This window comes from Poecilia mexicana, unplaced genomic scaffold, assembly GCF_051168715.1.
Source record: "Poecilia mexicana isolate PSO_F unplaced genomic scaffold, ASM5116871v1 scaffold_1, whole genome shotgun sequence".
In the NCBI taxonomy this organism is placed as follows: domain Eukaryota; kingdom Metazoa; phylum Chordata; class Actinopteri; order Cyprinodontiformes; family Poeciliidae; genus Poecilia; species Poecilia mexicana.
This window is the reverse complement of record NW_028263370.1, coordinates 12,712,561-12,735,678: the sequence shown is the minus strand read 5'-3', so window position 1 is coordinate 12,735,678 and position 23,118 is coordinate 12,712,561. Positions and strand designations below refer to the sequence as shown.

General features: G+C 38.8%; 1 protein-coding gene across 1 annotated transcript; it reads right to left on the bottom strand.

The window, feature by feature from the left end:
- Window positions 1–8,188: 8,188 nt before the first annotated feature.
- crmp1 (collapsin response mediator protein 1) lies at window positions 8,189–23,104 on the bottom strand. The gene is given in 13 exon segments (XM_088004799.1): window positions 8,189–9,357; window positions 10,569–10,734; window positions 11,131–11,310; window positions 11,967–12,137; window positions 12,239–12,380; window positions 14,036–14,192; window positions 14,895–15,015; window positions 15,093–15,161; window positions 15,821–16,044; window positions 16,935–17,099; window positions 17,181–17,365; window positions 18,234–18,322; window positions 21,697–23,104. Coding segments are annotated over 13 exon segments (2,112 nt in total). The 5' UTR covers window positions 22,048–23,104; the 3' UTR covers window positions 8,189–9,265.
- Between the last annotated feature and the right edge of the window lie 14 nt (window positions 23,105–23,118).

The window sequence follows — 23,118 nt, the reverse complement described above, 5'->3', positions numbered from 1 at the left end:
CTGTTCATCATTTTTAATCTTTGAAAGGTGAATATTCCTAAACTTGATGCTGCTCTGTGAAAAGTTTTCAAATGTGGAAGCAATTTGGACTTAAGACTTATCTTACAAAACGATTCACAGGTGTTAACAGCTGTAAAGATTACTGTGAAGGACTCTGAAATGTCAAAAAAATGGAAGAAAAAAAAAAAAATCCCGCAATGTGTATTCTGTTTTTCCAAGTATTCAATACTGACCCCATGTGGTCATAGCTGATATATTTCTATTATTATATTCCTCATTTTTGTTTCACCCTCCTACAGAGGACAGGAATACTGCTACTAAAATGAGACAAGTAAATTAGCCAGAAAGATTTCTTTATCTGCAAGAAGAAAATTACATCGTCGTTCGTGTCACATTCTTGTGTTCAAACAATTCATTGCAAGTGTAAACACTGTGGACAGAACCAGTCAGCCTATATCTGAGGCTGAGTCCAGCCACCCTCCAGATGAGGGATTGCAGTCTATCGGTCATGATCCCAGGTGAGGGTTGGAATGTAGCCAGGCTGGTGCATTGAGAGCTTTGCATTTTGGCCCAACTCTTTTTTTCATCACAACAGATCAGAGCAAGCCCCAGTTTGTCTGCACATCTACTATTCTATCCTACCATCACTATGATGCGCCATGCCACCCAAACTACTGCTTCACACTCATCGAGCAAACTGCTTCAGTGCACACTGGAGGTCACGACCTGAAGAAGCCAAGAGAACCACATCATTTGCAAAAAGCAAAGATAAGATCCTGAGGTTTTTAAACCTCAGGACACCCTCTCTTCTTCATAACTACATCTTGAGATCCTCTCCATGAACACCATGAATACGATCACGACCAGGGCCTCGCAGTTATTATAAATAATATTATAATAATAATAATAACATTATGACCATTATGATTATTGTTGTTGTTGTTGTTGTTTTTAGGGTTGGACTATAAGTTTGAGGCCTTAAAACACCAACTTGTTTGCATATTTCTCTCTTACAAAGTAGATGTTTTTAAAACAACAAATTATGAAATGCTGAGCAAGCCCCAGTTATTTCTTTATTTCAGTTATTGTCATCTGAAGTCACCAATGAAGTCATAAAAATTGCATGTGAAAGAAGAAGTAATGAATTCACTCAATAGAAAGATATTACCAGTAGTGTTGAAAATGTCAAAACATCAGGAATCGTCCGTCAAACGTCCATTTAATAAAAGTCTGTAAGATAAATCACAATGTTGCGCCATAAAGACGTAAGGATTCCTTAGCACTGAGGAAAAAAAGATGTCAGCTATTTTTAACTATGGATTAAATTGAAGAGGTGTTCTCAGCAGATGGGCATTTTATTGATTTTATAAACCAAACGTGATGTTACCAAGGCTGCTGGTAAAATATGTCCTGGGTGTTAATCTACACATACACTGTCCAGTATATCAAATGGTCTCTTAAACTGTCGGAAGCAGCTCTCAGCATGTTTAGCAGGCTTTTTTTCTTTTCTTTTTTTCCCCCCCTGAGTGACAGAAGCCTCAAGTGGATTGCCTTTGAAAAGAAAACCTTGGCCTGATGGCTCAGAAATAAAAAGATGCGCTCTTGTGTAGCATTGAAATGTTCTCCTCTAATTCTTTTTGTGTTATCTGAATAGAGAAAATTACTGCAGCTCTCTGGTCAGTTAACATCTGTAGTGGCAATTTTGAAAGACCAAAAGAGAGATTTGGAGACACTGCAGCCAAGCATATAAAGCCTGGTGAATAAAAGATTCTCTCAGTGCTGTGTTCCTCTGTTCAGGAAAGACTCGCAGCAGAGCTGTAAACACTCTCTCTCACCAACAAGCCATGACAGATGATATGAGAGTTGATCCTCCCTGTGCTCCTCCACAGCTCTTCATTTATGTCTTTTCATCTTTTCCTGGTTAAATCAGTTAGGGCTTATCAGAGCTGTGCGATCACCACGCATGATGCAGTGGCAGAAAATAAAACGTACACAACATGGATTTGCATAAATGTATATCCAGTCGATGTTATTGTGTGATTCCTTAATTTCTTTTGTTTTTTGTTTTTTAATCTAATAGTCTTGCATAAAGCTTATAAACATTTCCATTGAATACCAAGTTTCCACTTTCTGGGACAATAACAGCTAATTCTATTCTATTCTATTCTATTCTATTCTATTCTATTCTATTCTACGTTATCTCATTAACTCTAATCATTCATTCAACAGCATATTTTTTAAATAATTTTTTCCATAAAGGCCAAATTGATTGTGGTTTTGAACAAACAAAAAATATTTCTTAAAATTGTTTACTATTCTTAATACACTTAGCATTTTCCTGCACCATATGTTTTATATAGCCAATGTATGAAAATTACATTGACCTTGATGGGTTGGATTTATTTATTTATTTATTTATTTATTAGGTCACTGAAACATTTTCACAGCCTTTAGGTGTCCTTCATGAGTGTCAGTAGTTAACACCCAGGAACAGAAACCAGGATTTGTTGCTGTCCATTTGTTTGCTGAGATAATTTGGCCTTTTAAGCTCACTAACTCATTGGACGTGCCTGCATCGAACCTGAATGGATTCTGATTTCATTGAATTTGACAATCAGGATCTGCAGTAAATGGGAAGGCATTAGACTGAAGAGGATTTAATTTGACTAATAATTGTGTTTGAATTGGACCTGTTTACTTTCTCTGCAGAATCCTTCAGGATGACTTTTGTGTTGAATTAATTTAAGCAGAAAGCTAATGAAAATGGAGCAAATAAATAAAACATTCCTTTGAAAAAAATAAATAAATAAAAATCTTTTTCCTTGTGCCGGAGTAGTTGTCCCGGTAAACAGTGTGAAGTTGATCCAAATGGGACTTCTGTTTTCTGACATAGCTCAATGGGGACACCAACTGGAGGAGACGGGGTGTTCCAACTTGGAAGATCTCTAAAGTGTTTATTGGAAATACTCTTTGTCTTGAGTCGAAGAAGCTCAATAGTAACTGTAAAACTAATTCTAACAACACTTCAAGCTCTTTAAGACATATAACATAAAAAATCTGTATAGGTGACATAAAACCGCAGACAAAAAGCCAATCTGCACCATCTTTAGACACAAATCCATTGGGAGACACTAACTATATGTTCTGACTGAGCAACAGATAGAAATATATCCAATCATATTGCTAGTTTTGGAATGGTTAATACTCACAGTTTGTTAAATTCAGAAGAGAAATAATTTTATTTTTAGCATATAACTCGAAGCTGCTCAGATGTGCACAGATGCTCAAGTTAATGACATGACTGGGAAGAAAACAACACAACAAACTCTATGATCGACCTGTAGGCAGTCATCCACCTGTTCTATTTTTTAAAGCAGCATTTTTTTGTGTGTTTCAAAGGATAAAAAGGTCATTCAATTATTAATATGGCATTCTCTCCCTCTTCTCTAGGAAGCAATATTCCTCTATACAAAATGCTGTTTCATGTTCTGCTGCAGAAGAAGAAGCAGCACATAATTTCACCTCAAAAGCTCCATATTGTTGATTTGTTTGATTTGCTCTCGGAGCAGATGGCAGTGGCAGGATGCAGGCCTCTGCTGCTGCCTGTGGAGGTGGTGATGATGTAGTCAGTTCATCTGCACCAGAAACCAGGAGAGAGCTTTTCCCATACAGCACAAAGGGAAAGTTAGGAAGAAATACACACCTAGTAATTACGTCTTATATCATATAATAGGGTCTCAATAGAAAAAAAATTACAACCTGAGCATGCTTACCATATCTACAAATATGTTTTATATCTCAAGTCCATTGCAATAGAAGGTATAAATATACTATACTCACACAATCGCCACCAACATTTTCTTTTCCAAATGCATATTTCCCTGTCAAGTCTGTATATGAATTTAAACAGGCAGCTCAAATAAATTTCTACACTGTTTGCAGATGTTCTTAATGTTATTCCTTACATTTTTCAACATACAGTGAATGGCAAAAGTTTTCACACACCTAAAACTTTCTCACATTTTGTCACGTTGGAGCGGATGAATGTAAAGTAGTGCTTACTAAATGGAAGCAAAATAATTACTTTCAAGCCGGGTGAACGATTTAACAATTCTGTTTCATTCTTTAGTTCCTTATTGCAAGCATCTGAATGTTTAAGTTTAAATCTTTGGGCAAGAAATGGATAAGGAATATTTTAATAAACTCTGAACTGATTTGCATAAGATGACACAGAAAGTTTAAATATCAGGAGAAATAAGTTAATTTTCGCAGAAAACAAAGAGCAAAGTAAAAAGCTGAATGTGAAAATTTCTGAGTCGACATTGGATGAACTACATTCATTAAACACTAGGAGTGCTCGGTCTGCTATTTCACCCACTTCTCTTGTTCATTTTCTGATTTATTCATTCCACTGATATCTCTCTCTCTTCAGTGAGCAGTTTAGATTTGAAAACTAATTTGAGAACTAATGCCACTGAGTGGGTTGTCATATAGTCTTGTTGCCTCTCTGATCTTGCATTTCATCCATGACGCTGTGCTTTAAAGACTTGCCTTCTTTCAAATCTTTCCTTTTCATTTTTAAAGTCACATAAAATCTTAATAAAATACATTAAGGTTTGTAGTTATAGTGTGACAACATGTAGAAATGAAAAATGTTTATGAATACTTTTATAATAGTTAAATTTACCAAAAGGATCACTTTTAGAAACGCAAAGCCTAAAAGCTGTCTGAATATCTGTGAGCGGTGACATTATTGTAAATTGTGCACACACACAAAAAAATAAAAACTGCAATTACACTTTTATACACAATTGTGCTAGAGGTGATTTTATAAGCAGTAGTTCCTTAAAATTTTACTTTTTTCCACTGAGTAAAAGTAGAAGTTGGAATTTCCAAAGTTTTTTTTGGAAATTCAATAAAAGATTAATTTCTCTGACATTTATTTCCTATGGTAGCCAATAAATATGAAGTGCAGTCTGTGCTAAGGCCGTGTCTCTTCCCAGAACCTTCAAAGCCTTGAAGGACTGAAAGACAATTTGGCAGTAATGCTTCAAGTCTGATGTTGACATCCATACAATAACCTCATAGATGGATGCAGAGAACAGACCAACCAAATGAGAGTTCTGGTAAAAGATGAAGTACACTGGCATTAGGGCCAGGGAGAAAAAATACATTGAAAAAATGACAGAAACAACAACTGATCAGGAATTAGATTATAGCTTTTACTATAACTATATTAAAATGATTTTCATATTTTGTTATTTCAGAGCACATCCAGTTTTCCCAATAGCCTAAATATAGTACAGATAAAGCAGAAATGTGTTTAAGAGCATTTTTTTATTATTATTATTATCCAGTCTCTCTATTGCATCTCATTGCTGAGCTATGGAGCTCATAAACAGGATTTGTCAACTGGAACCTGATTTAATTATCTAAGTAACCAGGAGACACACTTTTGTGGTTGAGGCAATTTCATCTGAATGTTCAAGAGGATATAAAAACCTTCTTTAGTGATGGAAGTTGTTGAAGAGTGCAGCAGGCCTCTCATGGGGAAATAAGTTGAAACCTCCAACAGATTTCTTAGATCTGGCAGCTCAGCCAACCTGAACAGGAGGATATAAGAGGCTTTGGCAAGCCAATAATGGCCATCATAAATGAGGTCCAGTGGTACTTTGCTGAGACGGGAGCGCTCACACCCATCAGGCCTTTATGGTACAGTGGCCAGACATTCTGCACTAAAAGGCACATGACAGTCTTTCAGCCTAGCGCTCTCTTAAAAATAAAATGTTAAAATGTATTTTTACCCCCAGTAGAATAAGCCTTGTTTTATCCGAAAACATGTTTTGTTCGTCTGTTGTCTTAAACATGAACTAATCTGGAAATATGTTTGAGAAGTTATATTTTCAAAACTATGACTTAGAGCAAAATCGAACCTCACAATTCAGTTTCTCAGAAAATTAGGCCACATAAGAAAACAGAGCAAGCATTTAGAAATTTAATATTCAGACCTGCTACTCCTACAAAATCAAAAGGAATGCTGCAGTTGTCGATGTGAAACAGGAGGATAAGCCAAGGAGGTGGTAAGCAAATACTGCCACATGAAAATAGCAATCAAAAGTTGAGTGGAAGAAAAATGTTGAAAAAATTGAAAAGGCAACATGGATCATCACAGCTGTGAAGGATTGTAAAGCAAATTCCAGTCCGGAGTTGCTGGAGTCACTGCATACAACTATCTATCCTTAACCCTGTCTGCTGGGAAGAAAAATAACCTGACTGTTGTTCAGTTGACCAAAGGCTTCTTTTATGATAAAAGTAAAATTTGCCTTTCACTTAGAAAATCAAGTTCCAGTTGTCTGGAGGAAGCTTGAAGAGGCCCAGAACACAATGAGTAGAATAAATGCAGTGAAGTTTGCAAGAGATAAGAAAAGGCAGAATATCTACTACTCTGAACTGGAAAGTGTGTGTTCCTCTACTTTCATGGAATGTAAAATTAAGGCACCGAGCGCAAACTTGTGATCTCTTAAAATGCCAAGTGGGTTGCTTGTCCTGAACAAAACCTTCATATCTGAAGACAAAATGTCAGGAAAGTGTTCTCCATCTACTATACTCTTGTCAACATGTACCAGAATAATATGTGTGTCTATTTGATCAACTAACATAAACAAGCAATGTTTAAGTTAGAGTCGCCATATTACATCAGTTTTTGATTTTTGTTGTTAATGCCATTTTTTTAAATATTTTTTTTTATTGTTCACAAATTATTTCAGTCATTTAATTCAATCCCATTTGGTAATATTTGTTCAGCCTTTGCTGTTATTTACTGCGACAACAATCTATAATTGGCTTCACAGAGAGAAGGGGATCCATTTAAAGTGTTAATGTTTGGTGCTGTTAACGTTCACATATACATGCATCTCTACCTGTGTAATATTCTTGTGTTTCTTTGTGACCATTTGTGGTTGCGCTGAAGTCTGTCTCTGTCAGGATATTCTTGTAATAAGGCTTCTAATATAAAAGGATTAAATCAAATGGTTTTAAAATAGCTGCGCGCTGATGTTTCCCAGCCAGTCTGCTGGAGCTTAAATGATTCTGGCGAGCAGAGTCTGAGAAACTTCCAAAGGAAAGGTGTGCCAAGCATGTAGAGGAATTCCAGAAAGACGTTATACCACCTGCTGCCCAGAGGAAAAAAAAACGGAGTCGGATCACTTACGCAAAGGCAAATGTGCATGTGAGAACATTTGAATAGCTCAAGTATATTATGCATTTATTTCAAAATGTACACTGAAAAAAAAAAAAAGCTTCCCAAAGCTCTGAATTGTGTACTATCATTCTATATATGGAGTTTATTAGATTACTGTGAACAAAAATCCTTGGAGAACACAAAAACCGATCTCAAATTTAATCTCATTGGTTATTTCTTCAGACTGAAGGTTTCAACAGAAGCCTGGATTGAATGACTAACTGCTATCTTCCAGAAATAATGTATGGGTTAAGGTTGTTCATCCAAAAAAACAAAGAAAAAACATAAAAAAAATGTGTGAGCTATAAGAAGAGCGGGGGAGGAAACAGAGGAACAACAGGAGAAACAGAAGGACAGCCCCAGTAGTGCTGAAGTTAATGCTAAGCTAGCAATTTCTTACAAATGCAGAGACAACAAATATGTTGCGTGAAAGGCTCCCAGAGGTAACGAATGCAGAAACAGAAGATAGGTGTTTTAATGTGCCTATGAGTAAGAATAACTCAGAAATATCCTAGTAAAGAAAACTTAGATCAAATCCAGAGATCAAATCCAACAGAATATAATTTTCTATGGTACCAGAGCGAAAGCTTAAAATCATACAAACGCTCCAGCACAATTTACCAGCCATGATGTGAAACAATATTTTCTTAAAGTTGCCCATGCCAACCCTAAGAGAATGCCACACTAAACAGAGAGTCATTTTGCACAGATTAAAAACTCCCACTGGTGTAAAGTATAAGAGAGTTTCCCTGTGGAGAAGTACATCCATGAGCATGAGAAGTTGTGTTACCCTGCTTTAAACCACCAAAACCTGTTATTTGCTCAAATAGAATATTTGGTCACTATACACTTGTTTTGGGTTCCCATAATGGAATTTAAATGTTTGTTGTTGTTTTTTTTAATTATTTTATTTTATTTAATAACACTCATAAGATTTTTTTTTCACAATTGGTTTTGACAACAGTGCAGTCTTTATTTATAATAAGAGGTACCAACAGACAAATTGGAGCACAAGAAAAATGGAGCAGATCCAAAACACTGAATGTAACAAAACAAAGAAAACACCTAGAATTAATCAAAATAAGTATAAACAGAACACAAAAATTGATTGAAAGAGCAAGGAAGGTTTCTGAAGCCCTTTTTACAGCTTTGAGCTCAGGGTTTATTATAGCAATGATCCATTCCTGGCAACAGTGATTGGCAGGAAACTCACAAACAACATCAAGTATTTGCTGAGGAAGCCTGTTATGTTGGTACACAAGTCTAAAGCTGAACTCTACAGTTGTTTTCATTCAGCCACTGAGCTACTTTTACATCTTATTGGAGAACATTAACACATTTGCATAACGTATCTAGTGGAGGACGCTCACTTTGTTTTTATTGCATTTGCAAGAACTTCCCAGTGAAGCCTATGTTTTGGATCTGGAAGCAGCCACAGTGAATGTGATTACATCATTAAAGCATCTACATTTCCCAGGATACAAATATGTTTGTGCTGTTGAATACAAATGTGCTTCTAGTGCAGTTTCATGTGTAATGTGTTGCCACAATTAACAACTAGTGCAACATTTAAAGATTTGTCCATGCAACAACCTATGTAAAACAGATTTTTTTTTTTTTTTAGTTAAACTAAAATAAATTATCTAAATGTGTTCAAACTAAGAGCAGATGAAATACAAAATAAGTTAGATCTTCTGCAGTCCACCTGGTGGTGGAAAAGTAGCACCATGTCAGAGCAGACTTGCTTAAGTTGTGGACAGTAAGGAAGTACAAAGAGAAAGTCGTGAAGGAAAAACAAAACAATATCATGACCAGTGTTACTGGTGTTACGTTTCTCCTGAAAAAGGATTTTAAATAGGTTGTCTGATTGTGAATTATACACTCTTAAATTTAGTGCAAAGCTGTAAAAACAACAATTATGGAGTGGATAAAAAGGTAATGTTTTGTGGCAGTCATACTTTTACACTCACACACTCTCAAAAGGTGAAATCCCAAACCAGCAGTGGCTTATGAAGAGCCAAGCCTTTAGCCAAGGCTGGTGATATTGGAGCGACCACCAGGGGGTGCTACAATGCGGTGGCCAGACCTACGAGGGATGTTGTCGTCAATCTGAGCACCTACGGAAAAAAACAGGCAAATTAAAAAATATATATTAGCTACAACAACAAAACAAAAAAAAACTTAACAGTTTAGACAAGCTTTTTATTAAGTTGTCTTCTGCCCAGTAATGATCAATAACCTATCCATTTACCCACAGTTTAAGTACACCATGACAGGGAGTTGTGAGGAAAGTTAGCGCTAACTAAATATAGCTCTATAGATAGACTGTTAAGACATCTCAAATTGCAATGCTGTTGGACAAATAGAAAACAACTGATAGCTCCATTTTAGTATTTTCTTTTGAAAACCAACCCTATCAATCACCCTTCCAATCCGAATGTGGTTTCTCTAATGAATATACATCCACAAGTTTCAATAACAGGACATGACTTTGACCAGACAGACATGTTTTTATATTTAGAAGAAAAACATGTTTTGTTTTGTTTTTGTTTACCAAAAAGTTCAACCTTTGGAGATACAAGTGTTTTTTTTCTGACAGTGACAAAATGTTTGTTTTGTTGTGCTGTTGTCTTTATCAGGACTCCAATACTAAGAAGACGCTGAATCTCAATAAGAATGCACTGTTTAAGGAAATATACATAGTTTTCTATAGTTTTCTATTATAATTAAAATTCAAATGATGCATGAATTAGTGGATAGGTGGAAAATAAGTGTCTATGATATTGCAAGAAACAGTTGATTTTGTCAGTGTACTCTTATTCAAACAATTGTCCGCTTCAGTTACTCTGACAAAGGGAATATCAATCTGCCTCATCAGCTGTGGCTCATCTGTCCACTTCACTGGTGCAGAAATATTTTGGATTTTGCTTCAGAATTTCATTTGCACAACTGCATCGAAGATGACCCATTTTGGTACTACTTATGTAATCTTAAGTTCCTATTTTTTATAGAAATCGGCCCAACATAATTAAAAAAATTAGATAGATAAAGGTGATAGCCTCCATTATTTCTGTTGTTTCACTGAGAAAACATCTATAAATGGAGATAGTTAATATATTATATCTCCCAGACATAAACATTTGATTTGTTTTAAATAGTTAAAATCAACTAAATCAGGGGTTCCATTTAATTAGCTGTTCGCTGCTTGAAACTTCACTTACAAACCCACTGCAACATGACATCTTTCTACTGCAGGTATATTGCTGATAATAACTTAGAAAACAAAAATGTTTCTATATAAAAGATATAGAATTGTTATTTATTGAACCTGAAAGGCTGAAGTTGGATTGGTGAAGGTTGCGTATCGGTGGTGGCTGGTGAGAGGTGGGTGAAGTCTTGGCAGACGGAGCGGGGGTGATGTATTTGGGTGTAGGAGCAACATCGTACACAGGGCCATCATATATCCCTCGGGTGACTCCCTGCTTGCTCTTTACCTATTGGAGAAATGTCCTCAAAAATTAGGAAATCTAGGAAAGGGAAAACTGTTAATCATTCAAAATCACTCTACATGATGCAGTTAGTCAAAACACTGTAGTTGTATACTTCTTTGCATTTCCTTTACGTATTAATCTGAAGATCACTGAGTAAGCCGAGGCATTTTCTGATTACCATAAATATGCTAGTCTAAAATAATGCAAGGAGTCACTATTTCAAATTGCACACACCAATTTCAACAGATATCATTATCTTAATGTTAGCATGTCTACAAAATGATTTAGTAAAGCAGATTGCTAAATCATTTTGAATGGAGATGTAATGCTGTACTTACAATCCTTAAGATACAATCAATGTATAATGAATGCTACTCATATTAAAACTCTATATTTTACCTGATTCCTACATTTGACCCGCTGGTAAGCATAGTCAGGGAAGGGCTTGCGTGGCAGGAACCGGCCGGTGCCCTGCTGAGCCTGTAGTTTGCCCCCTTCGTAAACTATCCGACCTTGACTCATCACCAGTGCTGGGCCACCACGGCACTCCAGACCCTCAAAGATGTTGTATTCTGCAGCCTGCATTGGAAAGAAAAGGAATGTCTTCCAGCATGCATTTTGTCAAAGGAGTGAAAGCGATGGGGGGGAGGGGATATTGTGTTAATGCAGGGAACGTTGAGGGGTGAATGGGGGATTATTCACCCCCATTCACTCCTCAGGCTGGCATCAGGACATGAGGTCTTTTTAAGACCCAACATGCAGTCTGAATACATTAAAAGCAGCATTGTGTTGCTGCGCTCAAAGCAGATTTGCATGTTTCAAGGGGTTCTGGTGAAATATTTTAGGCAGCTTATCAAAAGTACATTTTCCACAGAATACTCTTGCTTCGTAGTTGTAGTGTGTTGTTTTCTTCAGGCTTTTATATGGATTTCGATTAAATATTTATTGCAAATTAAGTAGGAATAACCTGAACTTCCCTTGCTAAAGCCGTTGCAGCCACATTTTCTGATAACTTACTGTTCAGATGGTTTAAATTTCTATTTCCCTTTTTAAATAATGAAAAAATGCTACAGACGACTTTAGAGTTCCTTTAATCAATTACCCTAACCCTATAAACATTTTCAACCTCTCAAAAACATCTAAACTCTGCCTCTTACAACTGGATCAGACTTTGTTCAGTTAGAGACATGTAGGCATATATTTTTACATCTTTTGTTATTTATTCATGTTCTTACCGATTGCTGCAGTTTGGCTGTGATGGTTTTCACACTGTCAGGGTCCCAAATGACGATATCAGCATCAGAGCCCGCGGCTATGCGTCCCTTACGTGGGTACAGATTGAAGATTTTTGCCGCATTGGTTGACGTGACTGCAACAAACTGGTTTTCATCCATTTTTCCCATGGCCTTAGTATGACAATAGGTGAATTTAAAGAAGGTTACACACAAAATAAAAAACTCACCGTTGTGAAGAATATACTGAAACGACAATGTGTGTTATCGCTCACCACAGCCTTATCCCAGACAAAACCCATTCTCTCCTCGACTCCGTTGGTCCCCTCTGGGATCAGGGTGAAGTCTTCTTTGCCGATTGCTTTCTGGGAAGTGCTGTACGCGCAGTGAGCACTCCCCACCACCTGAAGGTCCCCACTGTAACAGGGAGGCAAAGAGATCAGTGGACACAATCAGAAATGCAGTGTTCGTGTTTGAAAGTATTCACAGCCCTAAACATTTTCACATTTTGTCACAAGCTTCCATATATTTCAGGTGGTAGTTTTGTGAACGACTAGGTGTCAATATGTCCTATGTTTACTTTTCATTCTGATGATGAACTGAACAGTAAAGAGATTAAAGCTTAGGATATTCTTTAGCTCTGCTTTATTAACTCCACAACTGTTTGTTCACCAATGTTCAATACCTGAATTTATGCTGAGATTAAATGTCCAGAACTGTAGGTAGAGAGGAAGCTGGCCGTAGTAGATTTTGTTTAGGTGTATTAGAGTAAAGAGGGCTAAATACAAATCAATGCCACATTTTGAGATTTGTATTTGAAAACAAAAAATGTTGACAACCATGTGTCATTTTCCTTGGATTTTTACAATTGCACACCACTTTGTTTTGATGTCTGGCATTAAATTCCAACAAAGTGCATGCTTGTCTGTATTTGTGATGGGACAAAATGTGAAAAACCTTAACAGATTTGAATACTTTTGCTGTGCACTGAATACACAAATTCAAGCTGATTCGTCACATAGATTGAGGAAGTTTTTTTGTATGTTGGCCACCAGGTGTCCTCATCGAGCCTGTGATTTAAGTGAATGTCAGGAAGAGGTTTGCAACATAAAATCAGCCAGCTGAACGAGTCTGAATGGTGCAATGTAGCTGCAGTGCCAACAACAAGAGTATCATGTAATGCATAAATATATGTTATATCGGAAGGAGCAGAACAGAAACACTTACTTAATCTTTTTTTTTTTTTTTGCACAAGACAGCAAACTCAAAGAGCTTGGTTTAAAGTGAAGCTCTGATGAGAGGCATATTACTTAACCCTTAATTACAGTGATTATTGTTTGATCAGCATACTAATGCCAAGAGAGTGCTTACTACAGCAATAATAGTCCTCATTGAGAAATGGCAAAAAGTACTCTTGTCTCTGATGAAGAAGCTAAGAATATTCCCACTATCAGAGTGACAGCATGGAACTGCCTCAAGAAGCTGGAGATACACATGAAGGGCATAACAGCAGTGTGGAAGAAAGAAGAAGAGGAGAAAGAGGAGGACGGGAGGAGGAGGAGGGAGGCAGGCACTTGGTATCCAAGGCAACAGATGATGAGAGCTTCTAGGCCCTGTGCTATTTATGGTATTGGGGACAGACAAAAGTGTGCAGCTGGAAGTTGCTGGTGGGTGTGGATGTCTGGGGTGAGAGCAGAAGCGGGTTTAGTCTCATGCACTTTTCCCCTTCCTATAGCGGGATTCTAACTTTATACAATATTATATTCAGTATTGTATTTCAGTTTGACCTGTTTCTAAGTCAAATCAGTGTTTATAAGTAAGTCTTCCCTGCCCTTTGCCTCATCACATGTCTTCACCTTCCCTGCATCTGTTTCAGTTTTTCACTGGCATTAAATATAATATCCATCAATGGCAGAATAATTTAATGTCTCTTTTCCTGTCACCATGTTAATGCACAGTTGACATTGTGGTAAAGTCTTATATTAAAAAAAGAAAATGAAGCAGACCAATACTGACCAGACAAACTAAATAGATCTGCCCATTAAAATGCATCAGAACTGATTCCCTCTTACCAGGCCAGTAGTGTGTGAAGGTGGTCTGGAGTTGTGGGATCAGGACTCAGTGGCGGAGAGGTCACATAAGCAGCTGCCTTGGCCCAATTCTTGCTCCAATAATGAGAGCCATCAGTTGCCAAGCTTGCTGTGATCGGCTCCCCAAAAACTACAGAACCTTTAAGGAAGGATAAAAGCAGACACCTTTGAGAGCAACGAGTGGTATGCTTTAAGACTGCAGTGCCCTTAAAAAGTGTAGACATCTTTTGAACTTTTATCGTTAAATTTCAGTAAAACACAGTTCCTTTTTTTTGTTTCATTGAGAATGTATGTGACAGAACAGCACAAAAGGGTGTGTAATTGTAAAGTGGATGGAAAATGACAAAAGTTTGAACTTGTTACTAGCAGAAATCTTTAAAGAAAAATAGAACACTTTCTGGTCTTTGGCTAGGCCATTGTTAACACATGCATTTATCTGAATTAGGAATATCCAGCTCCAGTTTACAGGTGCGTTGGAACTAGAGTTGGAGAAACTTGATCAGTTTCAGTTTAAAAGCATCCCATGGCATGATGCTCTCACTAATATGTTTTACATTTAGGGAGGATGTGTTCAGGGAGAGATACAGTATTCTTTTCCCAAAACGCATATCTTTCTACATCTTTATCTTCATAATGCTGTTTGTTCACTAATGTTCTTTAAGCATGTCCTGATTCCTTCAAAGAACAGAAATTAAATTACACACCAGTGTTAGTCTATCACATAAATTCCTCATGGAATATATAGACGTTTGTGGTTGTAATGAAAGAAGATGTGACAATCATTACTACCTGACTGTAATAACCCAAAAATAAGAATAAATGAAATAAAAGAAAAGTGTACCTTTCCTCCGGGCTTGAGTGATGGTGTCGGCTGCACTCTTGCTCATCACTTTGGTGATGTAGACGGGACAATTCACACGGTTTCCAAGAGTGATGGCACGAAACACTGCTTCGGCTTCCAGCTTTATGAAAAAAGAAAGACTTTAGAGTTTTTCAGTGAGAGGCTGTTCACTGAACTAATACTAGTAAAAAAAATTACCTCTTCAGGTCGACTCAGAGGATGGCCTTCAGGGCCAGTAATTCCCATTTCCAAGATTTTTCTTTGTTCCTGAAGCACAAAATGTTTAATTATTCACATTCTCTCCCGCCACTCACAACATCCTTTTAATCAATGAATCAATCAAGTTTATTTGTATAGTACATTTCAGCAGAAAGGCAGTTCAAGGTGCTTTACACAACAAAAACACAAAATGACAAAGTTATAAAGAAAAGAGCATGCAGTCAACCATTGAACAAACATTACATTTTGATGACTGTCGTTATCAGCGACAGTTTTAATTTTATTACATAAGAAAGGCATTGAAGTTTGAGTCAAAAACTTTGCTTCTGACACTTGTTTCATATAGCATCTCAGCATGGTGACTGAGTTGACAAACATGCTAATAATATTCATAACTGCTCTTTTATTAATTTAAAATACTAGTTTGTCCTGTTATAAATCACACTGTTAGTTATAACTGTTATCACTGCCGAATGCAGCATCACCACCATCACCGTTACTGTCTTAATCATCATTACATCATCATCATTAGTATATTAAAAGTCAGCAAAAATGCCAGCCAAAGATAACACCTGCCATCCTCTGCAGCTATAGTAGCAGAAATAATCCTCTGACTCTCCTTTTGAAAGATGGTGAGTTACATAACATGAATATTTCTCAGCTGTAAGGGGAGAGGGAGGCTGCGATCTAGATACCGCAGCAGTTACCTGTGCAATCAGGTCTCCGTTTTCAGCATGAACCAACACCACGGCGCCCAGCTGCTTCAGGAACGAGAACGCCTCATACAACTGAAGACAGAGGAAAACAATACAAGGAGGTTATAAAGTGTTATAAACTCAGAGGGTTATGTCACTAATTAGAAACCCTACCTGAGCATCTGTCATCTGGTACAAATCTTTATAAGCCATGTACAACTGGAAGGAGTTGATGCCTGTCAAGAGAGGAGATGGTTTTATAGTGAGCAGGTGGGAACAACAATAAATCAATAAATCACAATATCATCAAACAGATAACTTAGTTCAGTAATTCACTTCAAAATGTAAAATCCTACTCTGCTGCTAACATACAAAAAGTGATATATTTTGAGGGTTTGTTCCTGATTATGGTTTACAAACAGATGAAAAGTCAAAGTTTGTCAATATGTTCGAATGTTATGTATTGCTATTAAAGCAAACTGGGCTTCTTTAACACCTAAGCAGAGCCACAAGCCTTAGGTAATGCTCAATAAAGACAAATATGGTTAAAAAGTACATAGCAAATAACATTACTATTACTGAAATGATCAGCAGGTTACATTACTTCAGCATTTTATGTTTTTTAACAAAAGTAGTTTGATTGTGTTGTACAGCGTCTGACATTTTGTGCAAAAAAATGTTTTGTTTTTTTGTGTTTGTGATTACATGTTATTTTTACTCAAAGCTATTACAGTTGGAAATTATTTTTCTAGCTCATGCCTAATCCATTCTGATCAGATTTATGGTACATCTTTGTGACTAACATGGGGGCCTAGTAATACAGCACAATTTCACTAAAAAGAAACACAACACATTACTGTGGATGATCTGGTTACATACTTTACAGCTGTACGCAAAGTAAAATGTTTGTCTTTGCAGAGTAAAAAAGCTGCACAGTGCCACTAAAGCAGCATTGTGATTGGAACCTTCAGATCTCCATTGTGTCTTTACAATAAGAGGATTGAGCGTTTGGCTGAATTGTTTGTAAATTGGCTCCTGATGTTAATGAGAATTGTCTCCTAACCAAGAATTGTGTGAAGAACTGAAGTAACAGATCATAAAAAAAGTAACAAAGTCAGCCGAATACCTTTGTCCTGCGCCAGCAGTTCCAGCTCATCCTTAACATTCTCGTTCCACTGGGGAATGTCGACGTGCAGAGAGTAGTCACAGCAAGCCTTTTTATCTGCAGCCTCCTGCCAGCGCTCAAACGCCTCCAGCAGACTGTCACCGGGCTGAGGGGTCACGTGATCCACTGAGAAGGAGGGAAATGTTAAAGGTTATGATGGGAATTAACCTGCTTATGATGTTCTGAGCTGAAAACGTCAACACTCACTGATCATGGTGGTGCCGCCAGCAAGTGCAGCTTTGGTGCCCTGAAGGAAATCATCAACAGGCTGCGTGCCAAGGTAGGACTTCATCAGGCATGTGTTGACGTCTATTCCCCCTGGGATTATCATGCGACCGTTGGCTTCTATCACCTTGACGCCACCTGGAACAGCCAGGTTCTCTCCCACCTGCCTGCAAAGGATGTATGAAGGGGGGGAAAAAACAGGACGAGGAAAAAAAAAGCAGACATATGAAGACAGTACATAAAAGTAATGGGCTTTAACGAGCCCATTACGGAAACCTACAAGCATTGCAAGTACTCGTATGTCTTGATTTTTACTCAGGTTTTGGTTAGACAAAAGGAAATACACTGACATATGAAGGAGGCAGCATCATGTTGTGGAGCTGCAGGGGTGTGGAAGCTGGTCAGAATTGGTGGGTAATCTCACAGAGCACTCTTCAATCCACCTCTACACATTGGTAAGGCAGAACTGCAAATCTACCCGTATGAATCTCCACCCAGCATGACAGGGAGACCATCAATCAGAAAAGCACCAAAAGGCCAATGGTAACTGTGCATGCACTACAGAGATTCACAGCTCTGCTGGGATAATCTGCCAACAATTAGTGCACTCCACAAATCTGGCCTTTTTGGAAGAGGGTCAAGAAGAGAGCCCTGTTTACAGTTCATAACAAGCCAGTGAACATGTGGAGAAAGGTGTTCTTGCCACATGTGACCGAGATTTAACGTGGTGCCCTAAATGCAAACTGAAAGGTGTGGCAAAAAAAATAAAAACTGACACTGCACGTTATTTTGAACAGACCATCCCCTCTGTGAAACATGGTGGTGGAATCATCATGTTGTGGTGATGCATTTTTTAAATACCAGGTACGGGTAACTGCTATTACCTGTACCTGTTGATGGGAATATGAGGGTAAACTGGTGATTATATTGTGATAACATGGAAAAATTCAACAGGCGTAAATATTCTTAGACTCTCAATTAGTCTACACAGAAAACAAGCAGTGACAACTGAAGATATTGTTCCTTCATACATACTTAATGATCCCATCCTCAACGTAAACGTCCGCGTAGAAAGACTGGTCGTCATTAACAACCCTACCCCCTTTGATCAGTAACTTTTCACCCTGCAGGAACAGCAGATCAGAGAGAGACAGGGAGAAGAGACGAGAGGTTCAAACAAGTGTTGGGAATTAGATATACTGTGTTGTGCAATCATTTATGTAACCTATAGCTATGTATACTGGACAATTGATGCAGTGCAACAAAAGACCAACAAAAGCATGCACTGAATGAGAGCTATACATGGATAAAATGCTTGGTTCTGATGTAATAGTTCTAGAATTTTTAAGCCTTTTATTGAATGCTCAAAAAAAATTGAAAACAACTTTTCTTCTCCAAATATCACACATGCTTCTCTTTTTTTTGGATAATAACTGGTACAGTATTTATGTATGACTATGCATTTACAACACAATTTAACAGGCTTTACCATGGTGGAGCTAGTAGCTTAGTTCTTTCAGAAAGTACTCTATTAAGGTTTAAATTTTAAAATATGCAAGAGAAGCTTTTTTTTTTTCCTGGTCAAACTAGCATAAACATCCTGTTCCACAGCGGAGGGTGCCTGGCAACATCGTATGAAAAGATGCTGGGTCTCCATGGTAACCAGTGATTACCCGTGGTTCCACACAACACCCTCCATGAATATCATCTTTTATCTTTTTAAAAGGAACAATAAATCCTCTCTCTAAATAATAACAGCCCTTTTTTTTAATCAAATGTGTGACATATACAGTTATAGGATGAAGCCTCACACCGGAGCTGCTTTACTTTATTCCATGGTTTCGGCTCTCGATCTCTCCCGTCACGTCAGCTGCTTTAATCCCACAAGCGACAGGATTATGCAACACTATGCAAGCTAGAGAGAGACTATGAAGTGTACTTTATTAGACAGAGGGGAGAAACTGTCAGCTATCTTCAATTCGCAATGAAGCAACATACACAAAAGGCCCTGGTGTTCTTTGCCATTCACTAAGAGTTTAATCCCCTCTCTGCCTTGCAGCGGGGATTTGTAGGTCTCTTACCGTCTGATGGGGGATGCAGTTATTCCCCTGATAGCTGCTCTCAGACATGCTCCCTCCGTCTCCTCTGCCCCCCTTAGGCGGTCCAACTCAGAAGCGGATCGGGCTGAGTCCAGCAGCCCCGGATATATCCCGGATGGATGCGCCTCCTTTGACTTTCTTTCACTGTGACTTAGTTTAGGCTTAATTGTTTCAAAGACGGAGAGCGATGAAGCCGTCGCCGTCCGGCTGCGTCGGCTTGCGTTACGCACGTGAGTGACAGATCGAGTGACGAGATCGAGCGTGGCTTTGCGCGTGCGGGCAACGGAGCTGCACACAACAACTCACCTGACAGCAGAGCCTGACCAAGGCTGAAAGAGGCTCTGGGCAGCGTTTTATTTTGGGGGCTTACTAGACCACCACTCTCTCTCTCTCTCTCTCTCAAGTTTTTTATAGTTATACTTGAGCTCTTTACATTCTGTATTTTACAGTCACCTAGTGAGCTAATGATAGGTTATTGACTGCAAGACGAAATTAATTTTGCATGGCAAATCATTTGATAATCAGATGAATATCAACTGACTTACTTCTTGTTCCTCAAATCAATGGGGTATTTAGGGAATGCTTGGGTCTGGTAATACTCTTTACAACTGCCAACACTGCTTCAAAGAGTTTATACGGCAGTGAAGTTAGTAGCGCATGATACTTTACTTCTTTCCAAAATGTTTGCAAATAAATGTGGAAAACAATATATAACCATGTTATATAAAATGCTATAAAATGCTATGTAATTCAGATTCTGTCACTTGCTGGGCTGTAATTTAGAAAATACAATCAAAAAAGTAGGTCAGCAAAGTGTCAGCGTTTATTTGTTGTGAAGGTTTCGAAGTTGGGACAAGGAAGGACTAGTGAGTGTGAGAGCCACTGTCCAGGATGAAACATCCAAGATCCATAAATACATCAAGGACAAAGCCTTGATGTGTTCAGCGAATGTTTCAGACAATGGGGAACAGAGGATGGGGTGCTGGAGGTACCATCATGGGAGGACAAGCCCCTACATGGGATGTACCACCGACAAATAACTGAAGTGGCTGATATCAGGAAATCCTACCAATGGCTGGAGAAAGCTGGACTCAAGGACAGCACAGAGGCCCTCATCCTGGCCGCCCAGGAACAGGCCCTAAACACCAGAGCAATGGAGGCTCAGATCTACCACACCAGACAAGACCCAAGGTGTAGGTTGTGCAAGGAGGCCTCTGAGACAGTCCAGCACATAACAGCAGGGTGCAAGATGCTGGCAGGGAAAGCGTACATGGAACGACATAACCAAGTGGCGGCCATAGAGTACAGGAACATCTGTGCAGAATATGGACTGGAAGCCCCGAGATCAAAGTGGGGAACACCCCCAAAGGTGGTGGAGAATGACCGAGCTAAGATCCTGTGGGACTTCCAGATCCAGACAGACAAGATGGTAATGTCGAACCAACCGGACATTGTGGTGGTGGATAAAGAACAGAGGAAAGCCGTTGTGGTGGATGTAGCAATATCAAGTGACCACAACATCAGGAAAAAGAAGCACGAGAAACTGGAGAAATACCAGGGCCTCAGAGAGGAACTGGAGAAGGCCTGGAAAGTGAAGACCATAGTGGTGCCTGTGGTCATCGGGGCTCTCGGGGCAGTCACCCCCAAACTGGAGCAGTGGCTACAACAGATCCCAGGAACAACATCAGACATCTCAGTCCAGAAATGTGCAGTTCTAGGCACAACCAAGATACTGCGCAGAACCCTCAAGTTCCCAGGCCTCTGGTAGAGGACCCGAGCTCAGAGGATGAAAGAGACCACCCGCAGAGGGTGAGAAGGGAATTTTTTTTTCAGTTATTTTGTGAAAGGATTAAAAAAAATGTTTTAAGTTTTCCCTTGCTCTTCTCTACATGCATATTTTGAAATTCCATGTACAGATTCTGTTAAATTAACCTCAAATTGCGACTATCAGAATAACTTTCAAGATATGAAGATTTTCCTTATTATGTGTAAAACTTGCATGGTTTCTAACATGTCCTTTGACAACTTCATTTCACCGTCTTTTCTCAGGGCATTGACATATTTCACGTATACCTCGAGTTGCCAAGCCTGGCAACACGGAAACAGTACCGTGGGGGGATGGGGGGGGGGGGTAATGTACCATGTCGCTGTCCATTTCAGCACCACATATGTAGCACCTCTAACTGCAGCTTGCATCTTTATAGGAAGGAAGAGGGTTCTTAAAGCTACGCAGGCGAACACTAAAATAAACTGCAATGCAGAAAATAGCTTATTATTTATGCAGATTGAACCATAGCCTCAAATATAAGGAGGATTTTTTTTTTAAATAAAAGTGATTGAAATTACTTCTTGCTTGAAAAAGAAAAGGCTTTTCTAAGCAACAAAAATGATCGCCATACCTTTTCATTAGGACTTTCCTTCTCCGATGTAAATCGTACTTCCACGCCGCTCCGAGCATCATCTGCTTCCCCGCTTGGGCTTCTCCTCGACCCATCTGCAGCCTCCCCGGGTGTCTTCCCCACAGGGTCACCGGTCTCCAAGACCCTCTCCCGGCTCCCGCTTCTCGGGGTGCGGCTCCCCTTCCTTCCCACCGCGTAGCTATCGAAGTCAATGGTCTTGCTATCGAACGCCCCTTCCACGGAACTGAACATCCCGAAGGATTTGCGCTGGTTCGGCCCGGTGGTGATCGGACCAGCGAGGTAGACCGGCAGCTCATCCTCCCGGTTCCACTGCCTCCTGCAGTCAGACATGATGGTGGCTTCTTCTGTCTGAAGCGACGGAGACAATTCTGCTTTTTTTTTTTTTTACGTCTGTAAGCGGGTCACGGTCCCGCCTCTTCAGGCAGGCGCACTCATTCAGTGCTGTGATGTGTGAAATTGTTAACTTGAATATTTTATTTTTTTCCCACACATACCAGTAATGATGAAGCGCTCCAGTTTAAAAAACAACTATTGATTTCGGTACATGAATTAATGAGCCAAATAGAGAAGATGAATAAAAGCACTAGAGGTCTCCTGTTCTCTTGGGTTGCGGATTTAAAAAAAAAGCATGTGTTTAACCCACATCTGCGGGCAAAATGGGGGATGCAAGTGATCCATGTGTTTTCTGGATGAGTACGCACTGTGCAGCTAGATTGCTTTAAGTGAGCATAGAGCAGGTCAAATTCATTCAAGAGGAGATTCCGCAGTGAATTAAAAATAGCTCTGCTTTGTTGACTCCAAATTATGTCGTCTATAATACCCTAAAGTCCATCGGAATTTAGAATGATAAATAATACCCTCCCTTCAAAAGCATTTTTTTTTGTCTTTTAAATGTTACAAATACACTCATAGGCCATTTTATTAGGTACACCTTGTTAGTACTGGGTTGATAACCACACAGGTTCAGCAAATTTGTTGGAAGCACACCAAGGATGCAAGTCTCCAGTTCCACCACATTCCACAGCTTTTCCACAGGTATGAACCTTGTGATAAATTATCTTGTTGAATGCCATCAGAAAATGGTTAGCATGTATGCGGGCAAGGGGCTGTAAAAATTGTTGGGTTTTAATCTTCCAATATGCTTTAGATTATTTAGAAACATTTATTCATGTGTTAGACTCAAATCTCCCCTCTAACAAGTCCTGGATCAGTTTTTACCCACTGGTGTTTTGTGGGGCGGAGCTGCACTTGATTAAAATCACAGTTTGACCTTAAACCCTGAAATCTCCTTAAATAGTAACTGTTGCAAAGCTTTAAAGCACACAGCTCTATCCGAATGTGGTGACAAAATTTTTTACAAGGATTAATATTTGCGGGTATATTTCTGGTTTGTCTCTTCAA